At 44.5% G+C, this 25863-nt stretch overlaps 3 protein-coding genes across 5 annotated transcripts in view; 2 read left to right on the forward strand and 1 right to left on the reverse strand.

Annotated features, from left to right (window-relative positions):
* Elp1 (elongator complex protein 1) overlaps positions 1-7948 on the forward strand; it is a 58812-nt gene extending 50864 nt beyond the window's left edge. For all 3 annotated transcript variants that reach the window (XM_027403056.2, XM_027403054.2, XM_027403055.2), the window contains exons 33-37: positions 580-676; positions 1669-1796; positions 2625-2779; positions 4615-4702; positions 7161-7948. In XM_027403056.2, coding sequence (XP_027258857.1) covers positions 580-676; positions 1669-1796; positions 2625-2779; positions 4615-4702; positions 7161-7228 — 536 coding nt within the window. In that variant the 3' untranslated portion in view covers positions 7229-7948. The remainder of the gene's footprint in view (positions 1-579; positions 677-1668; positions 1797-2624; positions 2780-4614; positions 4703-7160) is intronic.
* Positions 7949-12493: 4545 nt separating this feature from the next.
* Positions 12494-13816, reverse strand: Actl7a (actin like 7A). The gene has a single exon (XM_027403060.2). The coding sequence runs from the start codon at positions 13814-13816 to the stop codon at positions 12494-12496; it is 1323 nt and encodes a 440-aa protein (XP_027258861.1).
* Positions 13817-15987: 2171 nt separating this feature from the next.
* Actl7b (actin like 7B) lies at positions 15988-17241 on the forward strand. Its single transcript, XM_027403061.2, has one exon. It carries the CDS (start codon positions 15988-15990, stop codon positions 17239-17241), a length of 1254 nt encoding a protein of 417 aa, XP_027258862.1.
* The last annotated feature ends 8622 nt before the right edge of the window (positions 17242-25863 follow it).

Raw genomic sequence — 25863 nt, forward strand, 5'->3', positions numbered from 1 at the left:
GTATGGCACCAACATTGTGGTGCCAACATGTGCTTGACATTTGCGGAAGGTATTGTGACAGAAAACCAGTGTAAGAAAATGAGGGGTTGACACCAGTCTCACAGCACAGCCCCACAGAAGCAGGACTCACAGAAGCACTGTGAGAGCATCGTTGACCTCTTGCTTTCCTCACTGGCCCTTTGAGGTTTAAACCTCCACATGAGTTGCTGAGCAGGGACGGACTACTTCTGTTGTTTTATTGTAGTGTTGTAGCTACCTGAAACTCCATATTGGAGAAGTTCTATGTTGGAGAATTGCTTAGGACCAGGCAGAAATCAAAAAATCTCTACGAAGTAGTCCCACCTTTCCCCATCCAACCAGAGCAGTAATGTCTTCAGTGTTTCACAAAATGAGTTTCCTAGTTCCTCTTCACCTACCCCACCACCACCCAGAAAGGAAAAGAATAGATGTGGAAAATTGCAGGTTTATAGTAAGTATAATTACTGTGTTTAATGTTACCTTATTCATTTTGAAATCAACTTCATATCCATGTGCTGATTGTATAGTCATTTATGTTTGCATTTGGTTCCTCTTTTCTAGATAAGGAGGTGGCCCATCGTCCAGGGTCAGACCTCTTCTCCGAGAGTGGCAGTGAGATGAGTGGCAGATACTCCCACAGTAACTCCAGGATATCTGCGTATGTATGAGATCTCGTCATTATGTTGACTATGCAGAAACAGAATAATAGATTGGTCTGCAAGGACAGACAGTGCAGGGGGAGTGGGAGAATGTCCATCAGGGCCAGTGTATGATATTCAAGGACTTCCAGGACATCCTTGAGGTGAGGCTGCTGCTGCTTCTTTTTTTTTTTTTTTTTTTTAAGATTTATTTATTTATTATGTGTACAGTGTTCCTTCTGCATGAATGCCTGCAGGCCAAAAGAGGACACAAGGTCTCATTATAGATTATTGTGAGCCGACATATGATTGCTTGGAATTGAATTCAGGACCTCTAGAAAAGCAGCCAGTGCTCTAAACCTCTTATCCACCTCACCAGCCCCATGAGATGAGGCTGCTTCTGAAGTTCCCTTCTTATTATAGGATTCATGTTTTGTTTTATTTTCTCCTCTTCATTGTTCCAGTGTGCTAACAGATGAACCTCCTTTACCTTGCTCTTTTTTTTTTTTTTTTTTGGTGGGGGGTTTTGAGGCGGGGTTTCTCTGTGGCTTTGGAGGCTGTCCTGGAACTAGCTCTTATAGACCAGGCTGGTCTCGAACTGCCTGTGCCTCCCCAGTGCTGGGATTAAAGGCATGCGCCACCACTGCTCGGCTTTTGCTCTTTGTTTTTTTAAGGCACTATATGTAGCCCTGCAGACCTGGTGCTTGCTGTATAGACCAGACTGGCCTCTAACTCACAGAGATCCTCCTGCCTTGACTCCTGAGTGCTAGAAGTAAAGGCATGTGCCATCACTCCTGATCTTACTATGCATTTTAATCCAAACTGAAGGAAGAAACAGAACTCTTTAGCTTTCCTTCTTTGCCTCTTCCTAGACCCCATTAGTTATATGTGGCTTTAACATAGCTTCACTAATGTCTCCCTAGACAGGAACACTGTCTGTATCTGGTTTCTTAGACCCTCTGATGGCCAACAGGCACAGGAGGAGTCTCCTTTTCAATATCATTTCTGACAGGAGGTCATCTAAAAACCGACGCAAGGCAGAGCGCAAGAAGCACAGCCTCAAAGAAGGGAGTCCTCTGGAGCACCTGGCCCTTTTGGAGGCGCTAAGTGAAATAATACAAAGCATTGACAAGTTGAAAGGTATGGTCTCAGTGCTCACCATGATTCTTAACCACAGAAAGGAGCAAGTGGTACCACAGACAGGCACACTTAATACATAGTTAAGATGCAGTATGGGGCTATAGAGATGGCTCAGAGGGTAAAAATACCTTCTACCAAGCCTGACAGTCTGATGTCCATCCCTGTGATCCACGTCATAGAAGGAAAGGACCACCTCCCTGAAAGCTGCCCTCTGGTCTCCACTGAGACAAAATAAAATGTTTAAAAACAAACAACACACATACAAAAAAACCAACAATGATGCTGTTTTCCAGTTAGAGCAGCAGTTCTATAACCTGTGTGTGTGAGGGGGTTTCAAACAACCCTTTCACAGGGGTTGCATATCAAATATCTTGCATATCTGATAGTTACTCTACATAACAAGTAGTAAAATTGCAGTTATGAAGTAGCAATAAAAATAATTTTATGGTTGGGGGTCGCTGTAACATGAGGAACTATATTAAAAGGTTTGTAGCATTAGGAAGGTTGAGAACCAGTGAGTTAGAGGGAAGAAGAAAGCAGTCAGTGGGAAACTCCTATCCACACACACTCTTGAGTCAGCCCTTCCCAGCCCCTACAGGAGAAGCTCCCTGTGAGGTAGTAGTCTTAGGCCAGGAACAGGGACTGCACAGCACAGCTTTCTGCTCATTCACAGAGTTTCTCTTTCCAGCATTTGGGAAGAAGAAAGTGGGAGAATAATGCATCTCTAGGGTAGTATTGCACACTGTCACCTTGGGAAAGAAGTTACTGTATGATTCTAGCAATGGAGCTGGGGATACAACTTATCACTTTCATATTTCTTCTTTCTAGATGAAGTACAGGCTATCTTGAAGGTGCTCTTTCTCTTCAAGTTTGAAGAGCAAGGGAAGGAGTTACAGAAGGCCTTTGAGAGTACTCTGAAGCTGATGGAGAGGGCAGTTCCAGAAATCTGGTCTCTTGCCTGCCTGCAGAGTTCAGTGCCGTCTGTAAGTTAATCTCAGACACCACGTGCAGTGTCCCTTCTCACTGTAACTGCCAAGAGTCAAGAGTCAAGGAAACTTTCTCTTCAAGTGTCAGAATTAAATTACTTAAGTAAGCTTTGTGCTTACTTAGTCTCCATGTTTCATGCTAAGGTGAAGTAGGTTATTATGTTTTCTTTTCAGATAGAGCAGCTGTCATAGGGATGATTTGAAAATCTTCAGTGACAGTGCAGTAGGGAGTAAGGAGGGGAAGCTAGGGTTAGAGCTGACATCTCCCTTCCCAGATCTGAAGTCATGGAAGGGAGTAGGTGAGCTCTGTGTCCCATGAAGCATTCTCGTGTATTACCATCCATGTGGTTTTTAGGGCCCTCAAGTCTACTGTAGAGAGTTTTCATAGGGATTAGAAAGACTGGTGTGTCAGTTCAGTAAGGAAAACAAAATCCACGCCTGTTATTTTCCCACGGAGAGTTTCATACCTGGTTGTTTAAGTAAGCATTGAGGGGCTGAAAAGGCAAAAGAGGAACGAACGCAGGAGGTTGAGGGAGAAACAGAGTGACTAGAGAAGTAGCTCCTGCCACTGTGGAGGGAGGAAAGGAAAAAGTTTGGGGATGGTGACAGGTCAGAGGCACACAGTCTGCAACCTCTGGAGAAGTGCTGGTTAGTGAGACCTGAGAGTTGAGGGTGGTGGTCCTGATGAGGTTAGCTTTAAGTATATAAAAATAAATAGAAACTGTAATGAATGGCCCTTAAAAGCAAACACAGTGTTTTTCCTTCCAGCTTTACACTCTCCCTCAAGTCCCCATTATTGGTGGAGCATAACAGGGCATCAGCAGGTGAAGAGTAATGTGTTTCTCTGGATTCACTGGCTATGGATAGAAGGTTGGATATGGTGCTTAGTCACAGGAGGTTGCAACCATTTCACTGGCTAGAAATGTGCTGGATTCTAGGTCTCAGTTTCCTAGGATACTGGGGATACTTCCCTGGGTGTTTTATCAGAATGTTTGGAAGGTTCAATAGGAGGGTAGATATTTGTAAAGAGTACTTTACAGACCACAGCAAGAAAAGCAGCTAAAAATCTGGATGCCACAAATGTCTGAATTTACTATAATATAATGCATGTTGCCTAGAAATACAGTTGTCTTCAAAAACTGCAGTACTTTGAAGTCTACAATTTAGAATGCCTCTCCACTTGTGTTTAGATCGCATTAGCTTCTAGGGTACCAACTGTGTGAATCTTGTAGGGAAATATGTAGATTTGTTTTGTTTGGCAGTATGGAAATGGGCCATGTTCAGGGTACCATGAGTCACTTGTTAGTGTTTTTGAGCTCATGGTATTACTGCTAACAGTGTTCTGGCAGTGACACATGCAAAGATAAATGAGAGCAAACCAGAGGGCTGGTATCTGCCAGCAGCTCACTGCAGGCATGGACCCCAGTGAAATCTATGTAGAGTTGGTGTTGTACCCATATTATGACATATGTATTTCTTTTAATATAAAAATTACTATTTCCTCCAATTCTTTGAGTAGAATGGATCTTTTGTGTGTTCCATAGACTTGGATTTTTCCCTCCCCATTGGTTATGGTCTGCTCATTTGGAAAAGGCCAGACAGGTAATGTTGCAATGCCCCCTTCTCCTCTGCTACCTGCTTCTGGTAGTCGGGAGACTTAGAGGTCTGAGGTGAGCCTGAGAGGTCTGAAGCTGGCATGTTGCAGTCACACAGGAAAGGACAGCTGTCCTGTCAGCATCATACTGAGAAAGACAGCAGGCTCACTTGTGGCTAGTGTAGGTTTGCCACTGTCTGACGGATTATCTCTGCTGATGTAACCTGTTTCTGCTTAGGTCCTAGGTCCGAGTTCCACTGTGAATAGCATCACTGCCTCTTACCAGCAGCCACAGCCGAAGCAGCAGCCTCCTGCCCCTGTTCTCGGTCAGTGACTCTTCTCTCCACAGTGTCTCCATGTTGCACAGGGCTGGGTAGTGGTGTTGGAGAGGTCAGCTGTGTAAGGAATCCCTCTTAATTTTGAGGCCATATTTTAAATGGCTTTAATACTTGTAGTGGTGGTGGCTTGGAGGGAAGGATAGAACATGACTTATGTTGGTTTGTATTTTTGGAGACAGGTTCTCACTATGTGTTTCTGGCTAGCCTGGCACTAACTCTGTAGACCAGGCTGGCCTTGAACTCAAAGAGATCCACCTGTCTTCTGAGTTCTGGAATTAAAGATGTGGACCACCACTCCCAGCATATGATATTTTTTTTTATTTATTTTTAAAATAACTCTTGAGAAGCCTATGCCCAGTCTAGGGTATGCATTACCTTCTGTCTCTATCATCTCTCCCCCTCTCATATTGCCTATGTTTCAATCTGAATTAAAACCTTTTCTTAACCAACTCCAACTTTGCTTTAAAAAAAAAATGCAGTGACAGTTACATGCCCTTGTATCCATGCATATATGCACATCACAATTTCAGCATGAGCCCTAAAAGTCCACACCTAAAAGTCTCCATATACACGGAGACTTCCCAGTTGGATTTTTGACTCTTGCAAATTACCCTTCCCATCTTCAGAACATTTTTAGGAGGTGAAACTGAAGTTAGAATTTGAAGGTACATCTAAATATTTCTAAATATTCTTTCTTTTTTTTCTTTCTTTTTTATTTTTGTGTATGGGGGGGGGGGAGTTTCGAGACAGGATTTCTCTGTGGCTTTGGAGGCTGTCCTGGAACTAGCTCTTGTAGACCAAGCTGGTCTCGAACTCATAGAGATCCACCTGCCTCTGCCTGGGATTAAAGGCATGTGCCACGAATGCTTGGCCTAAATATTATTTCTTTACATGTCCTGCTTAATTCAACCTAAAACATTTTTTTTATTGTTGTGAGAGATGGTTTTCAGTTACAAGACATATTCCTAAAAGTTTGAAACCATCAAGGCATCATCTTTAAATTCACTGGCATGTATTCAGCACCTAAGTATTTACACTTCAGGTGGATGCTCCACCATACCAGCCTCCCTGGGCTCTGGAAAGCCGATGGTAAGTTCTAAGCTACCTGCCTTTTAAAACTGCTGTTACTTGCTCTTCCTAGTGTGACAGGCAATGCTTTTTCATGTAAAAGCTGTGTGTAACAGCATTTTGGTGGCATTTGGAATAGGCCTTGCCTGTTCTCCAACGCCTTATGTTGTCTAGCTCATCTCTCATCTGCTCAACAACTGTGGTGTTTGTTCCCTTCTGCCTGGGATTTGATTTGGCAGGCCACCTTTGCCAACAGTTTCACATTAACACTTATCCTGTGAAGCAAAGACTTCATCTTAGACCTAAGGCCATTTTGCTGTTCTATTCTGTTGTCTAGTCCCTACCCCCATTCTTGCTGCTGGCCTGGAGATGACCTTCAGGGCCACTCCAGTCACCCCTTACCCTGAGTTTTCTAATGACTTACCAGCATCAGAGAACACTTCTGCTTTTCTCTAACATGTGAGGGTTTCTCATATGAGTTTATAAGGTCAGTGTCCTGTGGTGCCAAGGTTGGGTGGTATTCAATTATTGGTTTTTCTAGACAAAGTTTCTTTGTGTAACCTTGGCTGTCCTAGAACTAGCTCTGCAGAACACGCTGGCCTCAAACTCACAGAGATTCACCTGCCTCCACTTCCCAAGTGCTGGAATTAAAGGCATGCATCACCACCACCTGGCTCTTTATATATACTTTTTTCGTGTCTATGCTTCCTATATATGATTCCTAGTCAGATAAGAGACTTCTAAAGTCTAAAGGAAGAAATGCCTAAGTTTTAGGTTATAAAGACAGAATCCCCACCTGACACTATTTCCTGCTTTACTTTTTAAAATGTTAGAGTTTTGCTGGCTGTCCTGTTCATAGAATTCTGTTACACTTTCCGTCATTTGCTTGACTTGTTGTTACATACTGCCATTTTTATTTTATTCTTAAAATTGAGAAAATGTTCACACATAGTAAAATGTAGATCTTAGATGTACAATTTGGCAATTTTTAAAAAATGTACTCTGTAGGATGGCTTGGTGATTAAGAGCACTTGTTCTTGCAGAGGACCAGGGTTGGTTCACCAAAGTGGCTTACAACCATTCAAAACAGTTCCCTGGGATTCAGTGCCATTTCTGGCCCCCAAGGGCACTGTGTGCATGTGATGTATAAAAAACATTCACATACATAAAACATATCTAAAAAATAAAAAACAAAGAATCTACCCCTCCCTATTCAAATACTGATTCTTCCTTTGCTCTGAGTCACCTAATAAAGATGCCTGAAGCCTGATGCCCCTCCTCTTCTCTGGGCAAGGCCTCCAGGCTACGCTTGTTCTGACCCTACAGTGTTATGAGGGTAGCAGACACCTTATCACTTCCCTTCCATTCTTGCTTTCAGATGCTGGGATTTATATACCACCAAAGATTGATCAGAGAATCCCGTGGAAGCTGAGCCTGCTGGAATGAATGATTTGTTAGGAAGACACCACTGGGAGGACCATTTGTCCACTCACTCCTCATCATGCTTCTAGCTCCTGCTCCTCAAAGGCCTGGCTGTTGAGAACTGGAATATGGAATAGTCCACCTCTGCACTGCCTACAGCTGCTGTGTGCTCCCGACCTTAGCTAGTACTAGGCAGTCTGGTATTTATGTTGAGTGTACATCTTAAGTACTATCAGACTTCGTTTTAGCCAGCATATTACAGTGTTTTTTAAATTGCTGTTTTTAGCTGGGCATGGTGAAGCATGCCTATAATCCCAGCAGCCCAGGAAGCTGAGGCAGAAAGGATTGATGCAAGTTCGAAACCAGCGTGGGCTACAGCAAGACTTTATCTCAGAGCAACCCAACTTGTTGTTCTTGTATTTAGTGTTATTTGAGAAAATGGTTACTAGAGCAAAAAATCATGAACTCGATTCTCATTCCCAGATCCAGGCCTAGTTGCTGTTGCAAGGACATCTCTCATCATTGATTTGATCTTCAGTTCCTGTTTTTTTAATAGGAAATGATGTTTCATTCTACCTCCCCCCAAAAAAGTCAAGTGGAATCACATTTCTAAGTTGTTTTGCATTGCTGACATAGTGTATTGTATGAAAACAGACTATTAGTGCTGCCAGCCTTTAGTCAGATGTGAATGCATAGCTGGCATCTTTTCACCCGACTCAAAGCTGAATAAAAAGTTAAATGTGTTTGGAGACTGGAGAGTTGACTCAGCAGTTAAGAGCAATTATTGCTCTTGCAGAGGACCTGGGTTTGATTCCCGGCACCCACATGGCGGCTTATAACCATCTGTTTACTCTAGTTCCAGGGGATCTAATGCCCTCTTCTGACCTCAGTGGGCACCAGGCAAGCACATAGTACATATACATACATGCAGGCAAGACACTCATACATACAAAGTAAATCCTTAAAAAAAAAATTGTTTTGATTAAATGTGTCATTCAACCAGGTTATGTACTACCAGCTTTAATTGGGCTAAGCCTCCTTTTGGTAGTTTGAATGAAATTGGACCCCATAGGCTCTTAGGGAGAGGCACTATTAGGAGGTATGGCCTCGTCAGAGGAAGTATGTCACTGGGGACAGGTTGCTTAAGTCAGACCTAGTGTCTCTGTCTGCTTATCTGGATGTAGAACTCTCAGCTACCTCTCTAGTACCATGTCTGCCTGCACATCTCCACCATGATGACAATGAGCTAAACCTTTGAACTGCAAGCCAGTCCCAGTTAAATGCTTTCCTTTATGAGAGTAGCTGTGCTCCTAGTGTCTCTTCACAGCAGTAGAACCTTAACTGAGACACTCTTTTAACTGCACTGTTAGAGGGGCTGTTTTAGTGCTGGTGGATGTTCTGCTAGGGTGGGATGGGTTGGAATTGTTGACACGTGCCCTGCACTTCAGTAAGGGGCAGACAGCAGGCATGGTATGGTAGCAAGGTTGGAGGTTACTCTATGTTCTTGAGACACTGCCTCCGCTATTCAATCATTTTTGTCAGTGTCCAGGTGGACTCCATTACTTTCTGTATGGTGTTTAACTGACCTGTTTCATTCTGTTTTCAAAGATTTTTAGAAGAATGAGATTATTTTCTTTTTGTGAAGTCTAGAAATAGGTCAATTTATATATTATTATTAATTATTATTATTATTATTATTATTTTGGTTTTTTGAGACAGGGTTTCTCTGTGTGGCTTTGGAGCCTATCTTGGCACTCACTCTGGAGACCAGGCTGGCCTCGAACTCACAGAGATCCGCCTGCCTCTGCCTCCCGAGTGCTGGGACTAAAGGCGTGTGCCACCAACGCCCAGCCAAGGCCAATTTATTTTAATAAGAGACTTTTAAAAAATTCTCTGATAGCTTCATACATGCACATAATGAATTTTAGTTCATGTTCTCATCCTCTTTCTCTTCTGCTGAGATCCTTTTTCTTCCCAAGAAGCCCATCTCTTATTTTCATGTTTTTTTAAGTTTACTCAGGGTTGCTTGCATGAGCAGATAATGGAATGCTAGTTACGGGAACATAGGGAATTTTTTTGTGGGCATTAATACCTAGGAAAATAATATTCCTCCCCAACAAGCTAAGCCTTGAGTACAGTTAAAAATATCTCCTATGTAAGCCGGGTAGTAGTGACCTTTAATCCCAGCACTTGGGGGGCAGAAGCAGGTAGATCTCTGTGAGTTCGAGGCCAGCCTGGTCTATAAAGCAAATTCCGGGATAGCCAGGACTGTTTCACAGAGAAACCCTGTCTTACCTTCCCTGCCCCACTCCCTCTTGCCTACCCACCCAAAAAAGAAAAATTTCTCCTATGCTTTTCATACCAGAACCAGGCTTTCATTACTATGTGTAAACTAACAAAATGCTGCTTTTGGTCCCCCAGTATATAGTTCTACCCAAACTATACCTAAGTATTTGCTATTTAATTCAATTTTTCTGTATATTTTTAAATGTCTCACTCAATAGAAAAAGAGAAGACAATGTACAGTGCTTTGGAGAGATCTACTTTTTGACTCACCCCATTAGATTCAGTTTCAAAGGTACTTTGTAATGATTCTTTGGTAGGGAATCAGTGTGACATTTATTGTACTGGAATGTTCTTGTTTTGGATAATGGTGAAGAATCCATGCTAATAGACTTGAAGTGGAGGTAAATATGTCGGCTGACAATGGTGTACATATTCACAGATGCTTAGTTTCTTTAATGTTATAACAGCCAAGTGTGGTAGTGCATGCCTTTAATCTCACACTCAGGAAGCCAGGGCACTGGCATCTTTTAAGTTCAAGGCCAGCCTGATCTACATAATGAGTTCCAGGACAGATAGACACAGTTATGTAGAGAGTAACTGTTTCAAACAAACAAAACAATAGTACACCAACAGGAATTAATTTGTACCAATTATGGTCACTCTTATCTGCAGGATTAAGTTTTGCTCATTTTGAGATTAAGTAGGCATTGCAGGCTTTCTGTATTGAAGGCTGAGATAAGGAGGGACTTGTAGGGTGTGCGACAAGGGAAATGAGAGCTAACTTTGGGGAAAGCTGTTGAGCTTTAGAAAATACATAGTTCCTCCCATATTTATGCTCTATCTCAGAGCAAATTCATACCACAGTAAGTTAAAAAAATCTTGATATCTCTGGCTTGTGTTGAGTAAGGTTTGTTGTCTGGCCTGTGTTGAATCATGTAGCTTTTGTTCAGTGCTCCGGGCATCAACAGGTAACTTGCAGAGAGCCATCCTTGATCATTAGACTTCACATTCACACATCCTAAAATCTGAAGGTATTGAGGAATTTTCATTTTTATTTTGTGGTGCTGGGCATTTGTCTTCTCAGGGCCCTGTACATACAAGCCAAGTGAACTGCACTCCTGGCCCCAATGCTTTCATTAGGTCTTTATGAGTGTAGCTTGTATAACTTGGCACTTCTACACATTTCAAGTAACTTTTGTCTGTTTATACACACACACACACACACACACACACACACACACACACACACACTTTTGAAAAACTTGTTGCCATTATACCTGAAGAACATGTGAAACTCATTATGCAGTCAAGCTGGTTTTGAACTTTTTGCAGGCCTCCAACCTCTCTGCCCTGAATTCTGGGACTAGCATGCACTATTTACCCAGTCAAAGGGTATTTAGGGAAACAGAAAACAAAAACTCAGAAGTTCTTAGAAATTCAAGGTGACTGCAAGTTGAAAAGCAAAGTCACATTTTTTTTTTTTTTTTCTGTCTTAGTTACTATTGTATTGCAGTGAAAGGACACCATGCCTAGGCCAGCTCTGATAGAAGGAAGCATTTAGTTGGGAGCTTGCTTACATTCAGAGGATCGTCCATCACCGTTATGTTGGGGAGCATGGCTGTAGGCAGGCAGGCATGGCGCTGCAAAAGCAGCTAAGAGCTTGACTTCACTGGGCTGGCATAGGCTTTTGAAACCTCAAATCTCACTCTAAGTGACACACCTCCTTCCACAAGGCCACGTTCCTAATTCTCAAACAGTTCCACTCCCTGGAACTAAGCATTCAACATACTAGCCTGGGGGAGCCATTCTCATTGAAACCACTACTCCTGTTTTGCTAGTCCATACTGCATAAGGCCATGGGAGTCTTCAGCTGTTGTACCTGGGATTAGGATGGAAATCTCCACAGATAGCTAACTAAAATGTTCAAGGTAGAGCAGTGGTTCTCCACTGTCCACCTGTGACCCTTAAAACAGTTCCTCATAGTGTGATGATTCCCCCATCATAAAATTATTTTTGTTGCTATTGCATAACTGTAATTTTGTTACTGTTGTGAATCAAATGTCTGATATGCAGAATATCTGATATATTACCCCCAAAGGAGTCACAACCCACAGGTTGAGAACCATCGCTCAAGCGGCTCCCTTGCTGCAGTTTGGCAACACTGAATGGTGTGCCTGAGTCCTGAGCCCTTTGTATTCTCTGTGCATAAGCCCTTTCCTGTGCCCTGCGCCCACTTTACTTTTTCAGCAAGGTCAGTATACTTAGGGATGTTCCCAGAAGAATGGACTTCAATCTATTAGGTCTTTGTTTGGGTTTTGGCAGGTGTGCTGGGTTTTAAGACCTGAATGGTATTTTCATCATGGCATCCATCAGTTGTGCTCAGGTCTGGGGACATGTTACACTCATAATGTGGTAAGTCTTCAGCGGTCGGCCACCCTGGTAGCTTACTATGAACCAGTTTTGAGATGTTAAAGGGGAGTAAAAAAGGAGGTACAGTTAAAACAGTGTAGATTACCTTCACCAGCATATTCAAAGCCTTCTGGGTTTGCTGTCAGATGTGAAATACCCCAGTGCTGTTTTGTGGGAGACTGAACTTATTCAGCATTCTTCTGTGGGGGATTGTGGATAGGGATCCCCTTGTATCCTTTAGCATTTACTCTTAACCTGTTTTTATCACGTTTTTTCCTTAAACATGTTTTAACAACAAAGTAGTTCCTACAATGGAAAGCACACAAGAGCCAGAGTAATTTTTGAGCAAGTTTCTTGCAACTGAGCAATCAAGAAACACCCCCCTCCCAAGGCTTTTGTATCATTTAAGGCGATAACACATCCGTGTGACTCTTACTATGTCAGGAAATAGACACACTTCGAAGGGAAGGGCACACGAGGGGTCTTTAATGCTACAAGAATGAACATGCCAGCTCAGCACCATGTGTAGAAGGTGTTCCCTCATGCAGTAAAGCTGACACACTGTCACCACAGTGGCCATGCTGCTGCATCAGTTCAGAAACACCTTCTGTAGAGAAAGAAAGGCCCGTGTTCCTCATACTCAAAGCGGTGAACCCACAGCGGTTGGAACCCGTGAAGTGAGGCCAGGATAGAGCCACCAGTCCATACTGCAGTGTCTCTCTCAGGCAGAACATTTACCTGTGGGGTGTCATTGGGACACATGCTGCTCAGTTCCTTCTGCAGACGGTTAGGGAACCCCCTGAGCATAGTGCTGCCCCCACAGAGCAGGATGTTCCCCATGAGGTCTCGTTTGAGTGCGATGTCACACTTGTTAAGGCAGGACACTGTCTGGGTATGGAGGCCCAGCTGCATGGACTTGATCAGGGACGGCTTGAAGAACATCTCTGAGCAGAGGAACCTCTCCTGGCCCAGACGGATCTCTTTGCCATCAGGCAGAGTGTAATGGATCTCATGTTCACTGGGAGGAATTTTTTTCTCTTCAATGGGGTCCAGGGCCACGAAGCAGCATTTTGTCTTGATGTCCTCCACAGTACCAATCTGGTCCTCAGTGAAGTATTTTCCAGAGTTGTTCATCAAATTCATCAGGTAGGCCGTCAGGTCAGATCCTGCATAGTCTAACCTCCCTGTGATGCTGGGCAAAGGATAACCCTCATAGATGGGCACTACATAGGACACGCCATGGCCAACCTCCACCACCAGGCCGGAGGTGCGTCCATAGGAGTACATGGACAGGCGGGACTGGTAAGCAATGTGCATTGCAGGTGTGTTGAAGGTCTCAAACAGCATCTCAGCATACTTCTCTCTGTTGGTGTGGGGGCTCAGCGGTGGGTCCGAAACCAAGACTGCATGCTCCTCTGGGGCGATCTTCATCTCTTGTCGGAAGAGGTATTCCCAGATGTCCTGTACTGTGTCCCAGTCCACAATGATGCCATGACGCAGGGGATTAATCAGCTTAAGATGTATTTCTGGGTTAAGGAGCTCATGCCCCACAAAGGTCTCTTTTCGATTATCCCCAGTCTTGGCTGTCTCCATGTAGGGCTTGCCCACTGTTGTTGAGATCTTATGAGTGGGCTTTGGCAGGCCAGCAAAGCCACATTTACAGAAGCCAGTGCCAAGGTCCACAACCACTGCTTTGGTCACTTCTAACTTGGGCCTGTCCTTGGACACAGTTGACTTAGCAGGGTCTTCTGTCTCAGGACTGTCCCGACGGACCCATACTGCCCTCCTTGCTGGGCCATCCTTTAGGGAGGCAGTCTGGAGGACCTGTGTCTGCATGGAGGCCTGGTCTCCAGCTCTCTTGGCAGGCCCATCCCCTATGTCTGCTGTCTGTGGAGCCCACACACTGTCCAGAGACATACTTCTCCCAGAAAGCTCCTGATCCTGCTGGCTACAAGGCCTGAAAGGCCTAAATCAGAGGATAGCTTAAGAATCTGTTCCACAGTGACATCACTGATTGTGACATAATCCAGTGATCAGAGACTGTCTAGATACTGGAGACCTTGTTTAGGGTACATTAGGGATACTGTCTTTGACCCCTCCCCCAATTTTGTATTAAATCTTGACTTATTCATTCAGTTAATATTTGTGAGTGCTTGTGACATTTGAGGCAGCTAGCAATACCACAGTGAAGCAGCAACAGAGAGAGTCCTGTCCTTATCTGGTCTACATTCTAGTTGGTGTGTGCTGGGGGCGGGGGCGGGAGCAGGAGACACAAAATGTTTGTTGAACAAAAAATAAATTTAGAAAAGCTTTTAGAGAAACATCAGAGGAGAGAGAGAGAATGGCCATGGTGACGTGGCTCTGGCAAGGCTCCCTGAGCTTGACAGTAGTTGTGTAAAGAGCTGAAGGAGGTGACCAAGTGACATGAGTCTTAGGGATGCAATAAGTGTAGAGGACTAAGTCGCATGGCTGGGGAGTTAGTGCAGGGGTCATCAGGAAGCATCCAGGTTCAACTGGTGGCCTGTGGTGGTATATAGGTTTACTGGAGCAGCCAATACTCATTCACTAATGGACTGCCTGTTGCCATAAAAAACCCAAAACCAAAACAAACCAAAACAAAAAAACAGTTGAATCAGTGTCACAAAGATTGCCCCCAAAGCTGAATGGAAATAAATGTGACTGTCCCCTCATAGAATTTTGCTGACCTCAACTGAAAGCTGCAAGAAGACCAATGTGACCAGGGGAAAGGGCCTGGAAATGTAGATGGGGTGGGTGGGAAAAGCAAGGCTGGTAGTGGAGGACAAACAAGTCCCATCAGATCATTCATGGGCCGTCCCAAGGACTTTGTCCTAGGTGAGCTGGGCTAGAAAGCACCAGAGAAATTTGAACAAATTGACACCATCTTGAGTTAGTGTTTACCAGGGTTTACCACTGCTGTGGTGACTGGCAAGCCCTTCTGCCTCATTTTGAGGACTAAGGGGATGAGTAGATAAGAATTGGCTTTGAACATAGACTTCCACTCCTTCATTAGGGTGATAGAGTATGCATTGAAATATGGCCCTACTGAGTCCCACCAGTGTGAACATGAAGGCCCAGGTAGACAGCTTTCCCACGGATATCCAGTAGAAGACAGCCTTCCTCCCCCAACATGTGCTGCGTACACATGTTGACACCTAACATGCATGTCTGAGGCTGCTTGGCCATCTGTCTCTTCAGCTAGACTAGTGATCCAGACCCACCACACTTAGTGCTGAGGTCTTTGGGACCTCTTTACTTGGCATTAGGTGAACTTTGGCAGAAGTACTATCACTCTTAAAAAACTGTTTGCTCTTGAATTCGGAACCTCTCTCTACACTAAGTGCAGAACCCAGCATCTAGCCTATGTATGCCTCATCTTAGACCTTACCCTCAGCTCTGTCTAGATGTGAGTCACTCTGGTGATGGGGTCATTCCTTCATGGAGGTGGTAGCAGATCCTCTTGGCCTTACGTGTGAGATGAAAAGGGTGAAATGCTGCTAGCTTTATTAGCAAATTCTCTGTCCTTGTGGAATGAAAGAGAGGGCCGGGCCAGGCTCTTGAGCTTTGTGACTAAAATGGAAGCTGCCTTCAGGGTCTATAGGAGACCTGATTAATTGGTGTTGAGTGAACTCTCACTCTTAAAACCTCTCACTCTTGAATTTGGAACCTCTCTGCAGCTCTGAGAGGTTCTGTAAATTAACATAGGAAGCATCGGGTCCTGTGCCCGGCTTTCTATATGGACCCAAATTATCAATGCCAAGGAGCAGAGGATGAAAGGATGAATGAATCATCCCTGAATGGCCAGACATGGACATGTGAAAGGGAGCAGAGAGCACCGAGGTCCAGTGTGGGGTGGGTTTCTAGAGCTGCTGGTCCTTATCTCTGTCCTGGAGCAAACCAATTAGGAAGGTTCTTAGAGGGTGAAAAGACCAAGCTCCCCTCATCTACATGGACCGTTCCTGGTGACGTCACAACCCTAAGTGGTTGCCAAGGCACTGCTGGAGGTGGGCTCTCATTTCTCCCCCAGGAGCTCTAGGGTGTGGATGTGAGAAGGTGAAGAAGGGAGGTAGATGGCGACAAAGAACAGCCCTAGCCCTAAGCCCATGGGCACAGCCCAGGGAGATCCTGGAGAGGCAGGAACACTGCCAGCCTCTGAGGTTGGCATCCGGGACACAGGTTCCACACAACTGAAGACGAAGCCCAAGAAAATACGCAAGATCAAGGCTCTGGTCATTGACCTGGGCTCCCAGTACTGCAAGTGCGGCTACGCGGGAGAGCAGAGGCCCACCTACTTCATCTCCTCCACTGTGGGCAAGCGCAACGCCGAGTTGGCAGCGGACGCTGGAGACACCTTCAAGGAGACATACGTGGGCCATGAGCTGCTCAACATGGAGGCATCTCTGAAGCTGGTTAACCCACTGAAGCACGGGGTTGTCGTGGACTGGGATTGTATCCAGAACATCTGGGAGTACATCTTCCACACCGCCATGAAGATCCTCCCTGAAGAGCATGCTGTGCTGGTGTCCGACCCTCCGCTCAGCCCCAGCAGCAACCGGGAAAAGTATGCGGAGCTCATGTTCGAGACCTTCAACATCCCAGCCATGCATGTGACCTCCCAGGCGCTACTGTCCATCTACTCCTATGGCAAGACCTCTGGGTTGGTGGTGGAGAGCGGGCATGGCGTGTCGCATGTGGTGCCCATCTCCGAGGGGGACCTGCTGCCGGGCCTGCCCTGCCGTGCCGACTATGCCGGCTGCGACCTCACCAATTACCTCATGCAGCTGCTCAATGAGTCAGGTCACAAGTTCACGGATGACCACCTGCACATCATCGAACACATCAAGAAGAAGTGCTGCTACGCCGCGCTGCTGCCAGAGGAGGAGATGAACCTGGGCCTTGAGGAGCTGCGCGTAGATTACGAGCTCCCAGACGGCAAGGTCATCACCATCGGCCAGGAGCGTTTCCGCTGCTCCGAGATGCTCTTCAAGCCCTCCCTCGTGGGCTGCACCCAGCCGGGCCTCCCAGAGCTCACTGCTGACTGCCTGAACCGCTGCCAGGGCACTGGCTTCAAGGAAGAGATGGCTGCTAACGTGCTGCTGTGCGGTGGCTGCACCATGTTGGATGGCTTCCCAGAGCGTTTCCAGAGGGAGCTGAGTCTCCTCTGCCCCGGGGACAGCCCCACGGTGGCCGCTGCTTCTGAAAGGAAGACATCAGTGTGGACCGGCGGCTCCATCCTGGCCTCATTGCAAGCCTTCCAGCAGCTTTGGGTCAGCAAGGAAGAGTTTGAGGAGCGGGGCTGTGCAGCCATCTATAGCAAGTGCTAAGGGGCGGGCCCCACAAGCAGAGCTGGAGAGCAGAGGCCCCTCGGGGCCACTCTTATACCTTTACAGAATTTCACATAAAAGTTTAACCTATGACGGTCATGTCTGGTCTGAAGTTCTTGTTCGAATGCATTAGCGGGTGGCGACAAGTTGAGTTTAGAGGTTACTGCCCTTTCCTTAATCTGAGTGTGTGACTCAGTGCAGTCACGAGAAGTGAGATACACTTCCTAGGAAGCAAGATGAACGTCGGGCTGGCTGTCTTAGAACTGTCGTTGCAACGTTTCTTTCCAGAAAGGAAGGTACAGGTACATATTAGCAATTCCACACAAGTGTAAATGCACATGAATATGCAAACATAAATTAGAAATTATAAAAACGTATAAATTATAGGACAGAAAAACATTAATGTCCAAACTTTAAAGACTCACTGGTTGGCCTGGTAGTGGTGGCACACGCCTTTAATCCCAGCACTCGGGAGGCAGAGGAGTCGGAGTTCGAGACTAGCCTGATCTACAAGAGCTAGTTCCAGGACAGCCTTCAAAGCCACAGGGAAACCCTGTCTCAAAAAAAAAAAAAAAAAGATTCACTGGTTGTGCTCAGAACCTTGGTAGAAGACAAAATCAGTGAACTTGAGGACAGATCAATGAAATTTCACTGATAGAATGGACTATAGAGAAAATTGCTTTTCTAAATGAATGGGGGCAGGGTGGGGAGAAGGTTCATCAGGTCAAAGGTATGTGATGTCAAGCCCGCTGACTCAAGCTCAATCCTCAGAACCTATAATGTGGGAGGAGAGAAACAACTCCTGCCAATTGTCCTTGGACCTCACCTAGCCCATCCACTTTGCCATGTGTTTGTACACATTGTACATGCACAAACATGCACCCCACAATCAATATGGAAATAAACGTAAAAAAAGTAAAAGAAAATAAGTAGAGTCCTTTATGATAGTACCAAGAATCTAACATTCCTATCATCAGAAGTCCAATGAAAAAGAAAGGGTGTGACCAATTGTACGATCAAAGAAATAATGACTGAAATTCCCCAAATCTGACAAAAGATAAAAAGATTCAAAAATGAATCGTGGCCAGGCCTGGTGGATCATCCCTGTACTCTCAGTACCGGGGAGGCTGAACCAGGAGGATCAAGGATTGTTCCAAATTCAAGGCCGGCCTAGACCATGTGGTGAGTACCAGGCCAACCTGGGCTACAGAGTGATGCCCTATAAAACAAAAACACAATAACAACAAAAACAAAGGCAAACCAAACTATTAACTAAACAGCGAATTGTGCCAAAACATCACAATCAAACTAGACAAAGATGTTTTGAAAGCAGCTACAGAGATTAATGCCTTGCTCATAGAGGAACACTGACTTAAGGACAGCAGACTTCTCAGTGGAAACATGTAAACCAGAAAGATGTGACATATAATTTCATTTTTTCTTTCCTTTTTGTCTTTTGGTTTTATGAATCAGGGCTTCTTTGTGTAGCCCTGGCTGTCCTGAAACTCATTTTGTAGCCCAGGCTGGCCTCAAACTCAGACATCTGCCTGCCTCTGCCTCCTGAGTGCTGGAATTAAAAGATGCTTGCCACCACACCCAGCCAAATAACTTTCAAGAATGAAAAGGAAAAAAAAAAAAAAGAAAAGAGAAAAAGCCTTGTCAGTTGTGAACCATATGTCTAAAAAGGTCAACCTTAAAGGATGGCTATAGGGAATTCTCTGAATCAGAAAGAAGTGATAATAGATTAAGACATGAAGCTCCATGGCGGAAGAAGTTACAAGAGTGGTCAGGAATGGGGAGACATGTACAACTATTTGATTGCTACAAACCTCCTATTGGGTTGCTGTGTCCAGCTTCAATATGATGGATTTTGCTTCATCTTACATTTTATTTTGTCAGAAAGAAAGAAAACTTGTACTTCACTGCTGCAATGAAAACAAAACAAAACACCCTGCTTTCATTCCTAGCCAGTAGCACATACCTTTAATCACAGAGGTGGGAGGATCTCTGAGTTCAAGGCCAGCCTGGTTTACAAATTGAGTTCCAGGACACCAAGGGCCACACAGAGAATCCCTGTCTCAAAAACAAAACAAAACACCAAAAAAAAAAAAAAAAAAAAAAAAAAACCCAAAAACAAACAACCAAAAACCCCCACCCTACACCCCTGAGCCCAAGAGATGGTTCAGTTGATAAAGCACTTGCCTTGCAAACATGAAGATCACCTCAGAATTCATGAGAAAAATGTCCATGTGGTGGTGTGCTTGTAAAACCATCCATCACTAAGGAGGCAGAGAGGAGTGGATCCCTGGCGCTTGCTGGCCAGCTGGCCTCCAGGCCAGTAAGATACCCTATCTTAAACAAGGTGGCTAGCTCCTGAAGAACAACACCAAAGGCTGTCCACTGGCTTCCACAAGTGTGTGCATACACACATGCACACCTCTACACAAGGGACATACACACACACAAGGAAACTCTAGCTTTATGTTCCTGCTCAGCCACAATTCCACAACACTGATTTCTCAGGACCCAGATAGCAATCCCCTACACTGAATTCAGCATGAGGCAGCTGCAGGGCTTTTCTTGGAAAAGTATCGTTTTTTTATGCTGCCTTTGCAGCTGGCTCTGTGTTCTTATTGCCCAGCATGGTCTGTGGCATTGCGGGGTTTCATTTCCCAAGTTTAGATCAATTCTTCTCTCATAATCCAGTCTCCTGTCTGAGGCTCTAGCCAAAGAGAAGCTGTGATGGTTTGGGACCTTGTCTGCAAGAAGTTCACTCCTTTCTGTTTCTCTCCCCTTGCAATCTGAGGGCTGCCGTGCAGCCTGGACTTGTTGCCAAGGGAGAGACTCATAAGGGACTGAATGGGGAAGAAGGCCCTGGGTGAACGACAGGTGTCATGAAGATGTGGGCAAATGGCAAAGGGTGTGTCTCAGGTGCTCTGGACTCTTGTTCCTGCTCTACTCCCAGCTGAAGCCTGCAGCCAGGTTAGCTGTGAGTGCAACTTTGGCAACTGGGTCTGTGCAGGCAGAGATGCAAAAGAAAGCATGACTGTAGTCTTTGAATTTCTACTTGGAAAGTCTGGGAAAAGATGAGGTTTCCCCTGAGATCCTCAGCTACTGTGCCTGCCTTCTATAACATTGGCCAGCACCCTTTCCTAGTCTGTCTGAGTCCTCCCTGCTGTCACCAAAGAATGACAGTGTTGTTGTTTGTAGAGTGGAGTTTTCACTTTAGGACTTCTGTGAAGGAGCTGGTTTTGGTTGAATGTGACATGTTCCTCATTGGCTTATGTGTTTGGGCACATTATACCCAGAAGGTGGTGCTGTTTGGAAAGTTGTGGATCCCCAGGCTCAAGGCAAGGTCTCCAACAGACAGGATGGAGCTACAGGACCTAGAAGCTACTTCCAAAGAAACTCAGGTGTTGGCCAAGCTCTTATCAAGGGCCTCTGGTGTTTTGGGTTCTGTCTTAGGAATTCTAATTATGATAGTGTTCATTGGAGGTGGAAGAGGATTATGTTTTTAAATGTTTTCTTCCCCTTGGATGAGCATTAAATAGCAATTTTACAAGGACTATTTGCAAATAACTACCACGAGGAAGATATCTTTATAGTAGAGGTGATCTGTAGATTTCCCACTGTAAAATACTTGTTAACATCTTCATATATTTTCCCTTAGACTTTGTTGTTCCTATCTAATATTCAAGACATATGTGTAATGATATATTGAGATATGCACATATATTTTAATGGATATAAAAACATAATACCTTATCTTAAGCACTTTCTACATTATTTTACATGTTCTTTAAACATCATTTTCAATGCCTACAATGTTAAGTTCACTTTTCTTTGATATTTAAGTGATTGTTTGTTTTTTTGAGATAGAATCTCACTATGTAGTCCTGGGTGACCTGGTCCATGTAGACCAGGCTAGCCTAAATTCTCAGAGGTCCACCTGTCTCTGCTTCTGAGTACTGGAATTAAAGGTGTGTATCACCATCCCTGGGCTAAAATCTTGATCACATAAGATGTGGCTTAACATCTTGGTGGATGATCTTACTAACGAACAGTCTCATTTCCAAATCATGAGGCTTGTCATGAACCTCAAGCTTAGGGCTCTACTTCTGGGTCACTTCTCTCTCTGTGGATGTGATGACTCCTCTCTTACACTTCAAAAGTGTCTTTATATCTAAGGTGTGTTTTTCTTTGTCTTTTCATTCTTCCTCTCTTTTTCCTCCCCTGTCTCCTCCCCCTTTTCCTTCCTTCCTTTATTCCTTTTTATTCAGACAGGGACTCACTGTGGGTCCTGACTAGCCTGGAAATTGCTCTATAGATCAGGCTGCCTCAGACTCCGAATTATCCCTCTGCCTCTGCCACTCAAGTGTTGGGATTATAGGCTCATGCCTTCACACCCAGCCCAAGGTGGGTTTCTTTAAACAGCATATATGAAAATCTCTGCCTTTCAGTTAAGAGTGTAGACTACACTGTTATGCTGTGGTTATATTTACTTTGCTCATCACTGCATTTTTTTCTTTCTTTTCTTTTCTTTTTTTGGGAGGGACGTATTTCAGATAATTCTGAAACAGAGATTTTGGTTTGGATGGTCCTGCAGGAATAGGCTCTCTGCTTCTACCACTAGGGTCTTTGAGATTGAACTCAGGTAGCCAGTCTTGGGCTTTTACTTGATGATACAGCTCTCTAGACTTTGTTTGGTTTTTGATTTGCAATGTAAACCTGAGGATGACCTTGAAGCTACCTCCTAAGTGCTAGCATTGCAAGCCTGTGCCACTATGCCCTGTTTATGAGGTGCTAGGACTTGAACTCAGAACTTTGTGCATGCTAGGCAAGCACTCTGCCAACTGAGCTACACCCTGAGCCCTGGATTAGATTTTTTTATGATGGTATTTTATCTCCACTCCAGTTTATTAAGCCTCTTCTTTTCTATTTTTTATGCAAATGCCTTAGGATTTAAAGTATCCACCCTTATCAGGTCACTTACTAGTTTTTGAGACAGTTTCATGTATCCTAAGCTGGTCTTGAACTCCTGATGTTCCTGTTTTCATCTTCTAACTACTGGGACATGCCCAGTTTTGATCGCTTCTTTTTAAGCAATCATCTTCAAATAATGTATTCCACTTAAAAAACACATGAAAACTTACAACAGCATGTTTTTTCTACACCCTCTGCAGGAACTGTGTCTTTTTCAAGTTAATAAGGATGTGATTCATAGGAGATTATTCTTTCACAGAACTATTAAAATATCTCCCATAAAGTCCCCTCGACCACCCCTTCCTTAGAGGTAACTAGTTTGGCAAACACCCTTCAGAACCTCTGCTTTGTATTTACATTCATTTGTGTGAGTAGACACTTAAAATATGTGTAGTTTATTTTCTTACATAGAAGAAAATATGTGGTGTGTATCATCTTACAGTGTGTGTCTTTTATTCCACAATGTACCTTGTTGGTCTACCCCTATTAATACATCCAAATTGGCTTCATCATTTTGAACATCTTTATGATATGCCATTAAGTAGACTTCCCAGTGTTTTTGTTAAATTGAGGGGTGTTTGTGTCTTATTCTCCATCATAGTCTACAGTGCTGTAAGTAAGGAGTCTCTCTATATGCATTATTGTAGACATTTGCAGGTACCTGCCCAGAGTGTATACTTGAATTTCTATAATCAACCCTCCAGGGGAAGAGACAGAGTGAAGCCTCCAAGATCCTAAGTTAAATTTAAAGTGTAGTTAGTAAGTGGTGGCAAAAGGCACGGGTGAGTTTGAAGGAATGTTAGAGACTTTAAAGCCTTGGGAAGTTTCTGGAGAATCTTATAAACTAATGGCCTTGCATTTACAATCAAGGACTTCTGGGAGTGGGTTATTTTCATGCCTTGGGAACAAAGAAGACAAATTTACTTTGCCAGAGATAAAGGGTCTGCTCAGGGTCACACGGTGGTAAAAAGGTTTTTCCGTTACCTCATTGTGGAGTGGACAGCAACCTAGTGGATCTGTGAAAGTCACTGCGTCTGCAGGCCTGCTGGTGAAACACAATCACCATTCACAAAGAAGCAAGACCTGCAGAGGGTGGGACTCACTCATGGTCTCAACTTGAGCCCTATACATACCTGTATTTTTGCCCTTGCTTTAGGAGGTTAAACAGCAGGAGGCAGCTTAGTTCAGCTAAGGAAGCTGTAGTGGGGGCTAAGAGGTGGGGAATGGACCACATGGTTCCCGCCTCCACCCCCCCCCCCAGCAGCCCACTGTCTTCCTCTCTCCAGATTCCTGTGGACTTCTTTCTTCAACAGCATCAAAGAAGTCCGAAAAGGAAAAGCAAACAGTCCAAATTACAGGACAGACGAGGAGACCCATTTCTATGTAAACGTTACCAGTCTGCAGCGAAGCAAACACTGCGGAACCATGGAAGCTTTGGTTTGGAACTGAGATGTGCAGGGTAGCCATGCTTATAAATAGTCTCTCAACCACCAAGTGGAGCCTCTTCTTCTCTGTGCCTGTAGAGGATGGGGCTGGGCATACCGCCCACATGAGGCTGTTCAGAAAGTCATCCAGGTCCCTCCATAATCATTAACTTCAGGCAAGAAAACAAAATAAGCAGATGGAAACAAGAAATAACAAGTGGAGATGGTCACCCACACAAAAAGTTGGCACTGGGGGGATTTCTTAGGGTCAGAAAGTGACAGAGGTGACATTTCAAGTGGTGTCTCTGTAGGCACTTGCTCGCTGCCACAATAAGAATCCTCATAAGAGACATTAGAGACAGACACTATGAGACTGCCCCATGTCTGAGCTGTCTACTGAGGATTTGAGAGCCTAGAGGGGTTCCATTGAGCATTGAGTTCAAAATCTCTGTACATTGCAATATTTAAGATGCCACTTAAAAGGCAGATCTTGAAGAACTCCATCCCAAGTCCGGTGGGGAATCAGGGAGGACCCGGGACTCCAAATATCCAACATCATTCAAATGATTCAAAGATGCTCAGACGCTTACCTGTCGATGTCTGTGTCCCCCAATCCCACTTGTCCAGTCACTTAGCAATGATGGTGGCACATCTTACTGAACACAAATATTGGCAACTTTACATGATACAACTTAGTGTATTTAGTTTTTGATTTTTGAATTCCAATGGAGGACTAGAAAATAAGTTACTGAGATCTTTGCATACTCTCAGAGTGAAGGATCTCCCAGGCGTGAACATTAACTGACAAGTGACCTAAGCCAGAGGTTTCCATGACTGTAAGTTTAGAAAACATTTTAGTGGAAACTGTAGAATTGTTTTGTTTTTAAAAAAGAGGGACACTACTGCCCATGGTGGCCAGAAGAGGGAGTCAGGTCCCTTGAAGTGAGTAACAATTTGGGTACTGGCACCATCATCTCCAGCCCTCTGCCAGAGTGGCAGGCACTGTCATTGCTGACCCATCTCTCCACCCACCACTTAAGACCCCTCAGACATGATTTATGAGGAGGCGTTCTTAAGGCCTTAGAGGTAGTGGTATTGTTCTTTATGTTTTCAGCGTGTTGCTCCCCACCCAGGATCTCCACAAACCCTGTGGGAGAGATTTCTCCCTAAATTGGAAAAAGGATGTTGTTGTCTTGAAGCAGAGTCTCTACATGTAGCCTTGACTGGTTTGAAACTTGCTATGTAGACCAGGCTGGCCTCAAAATCTTAGACATCTACCTGCCTCCACCTCCTGAATGCTGGGATTAAGAGGCGTGCACCACCACCAATGTTAAAAGGACTTTAAGGTAGCCATAGTAAACCTTTTCTAAAATGAGGCACTTTGTTTTCTGCTGTTTAACGTAGTGCCCGACACTGGGAAATTGATAAAGCAACAGGAGCATGGCATGAACATCTGCTCGCTTCTGGTGAGGGCCAAGGGCTGTGTTAGACAGGATGGAGAGCTGACAAACCAGTGGGATCGTGGTGGAGAGCCTGTGTGAGAGGCTGGGCTTGCTTAACACTTAACAACCCACTCCTTTAGTAATTAAGCAGACCTTTAAGTAACCATATTAATCCTTCCTACAGACCCACTCACCTAGGAAGGATCTAACCTTCCAATACTGTCTTACTGGAGACCAGTTTTCCAATATTAATTTTGGAGGACACTCAAGAGTACAGCAGCCATCAGTCAACCAAGGAGAAGAAAACTCTAAGTGGATCACAGATGTAGCATATAGGTGAATTAGGCTTTGAACTTGAAAACAACCTGGTACTATAAGAAATACTATAAATCAAACGGCATTTTGGTTCTTAATCGGGATTGGAACTTAACCAGTCAGTTGCTTGATCCTGGTCAGATTGAGTGACCTCCAGCTCTCTGAAGCTCTAAAATAAGGAGGATGTTGGAGAAGTGTGTGAGGTTCTGCTTCTGAGGAAGGCGTAGGTGACCCTCAGAGCTGTCCATAGGAAGGTCTCAGTGAGCCGTTTCTGTGAGGGAATTCTAGGCTGGGGTTATTCCAAAGACATATAATAGCATCTCAGATAATAGAAGACTTCCAGATGCAGAATCCCCAGCCCTGGTCCGGCTGGTCCACACACTCAACTGTCCTAGGGTATTTGTTCTAAAGGGGAAAATGACTGGATGAAGTGAAGCTGGCATATCCACCCTGAGCAC

The sequence above is a fragment of the Cricetulus griseus genome, chromosome 2 (assembly GCF_003668045.3).
Source record: "Cricetulus griseus strain 17A/GY chromosome 2, alternate assembly CriGri-PICRH-1.0, whole genome shotgun sequence".
NCBI classification, from domain to species: Eukaryota; Metazoa; Chordata; class Mammalia; order Rodentia; family Cricetidae; genus Cricetulus; species Cricetulus griseus.

Bases quoted from the DNA above. Each gene is read 5' to 3' on its own strand.
- Actl7a (XM_027403060.2), bottom strand. From the start codon at position 13,816: ATGTCTCTGGACAGTGTGTGGGCTCCACAGACAGCAGACATAGGGGAT.
- Actl7b (XM_027403061.2), top strand. From the start codon at position 15,988: ATGGCGACAAAGAACAGCCCTAGCCCTAAGCCCATGGGCACAGCCCAG.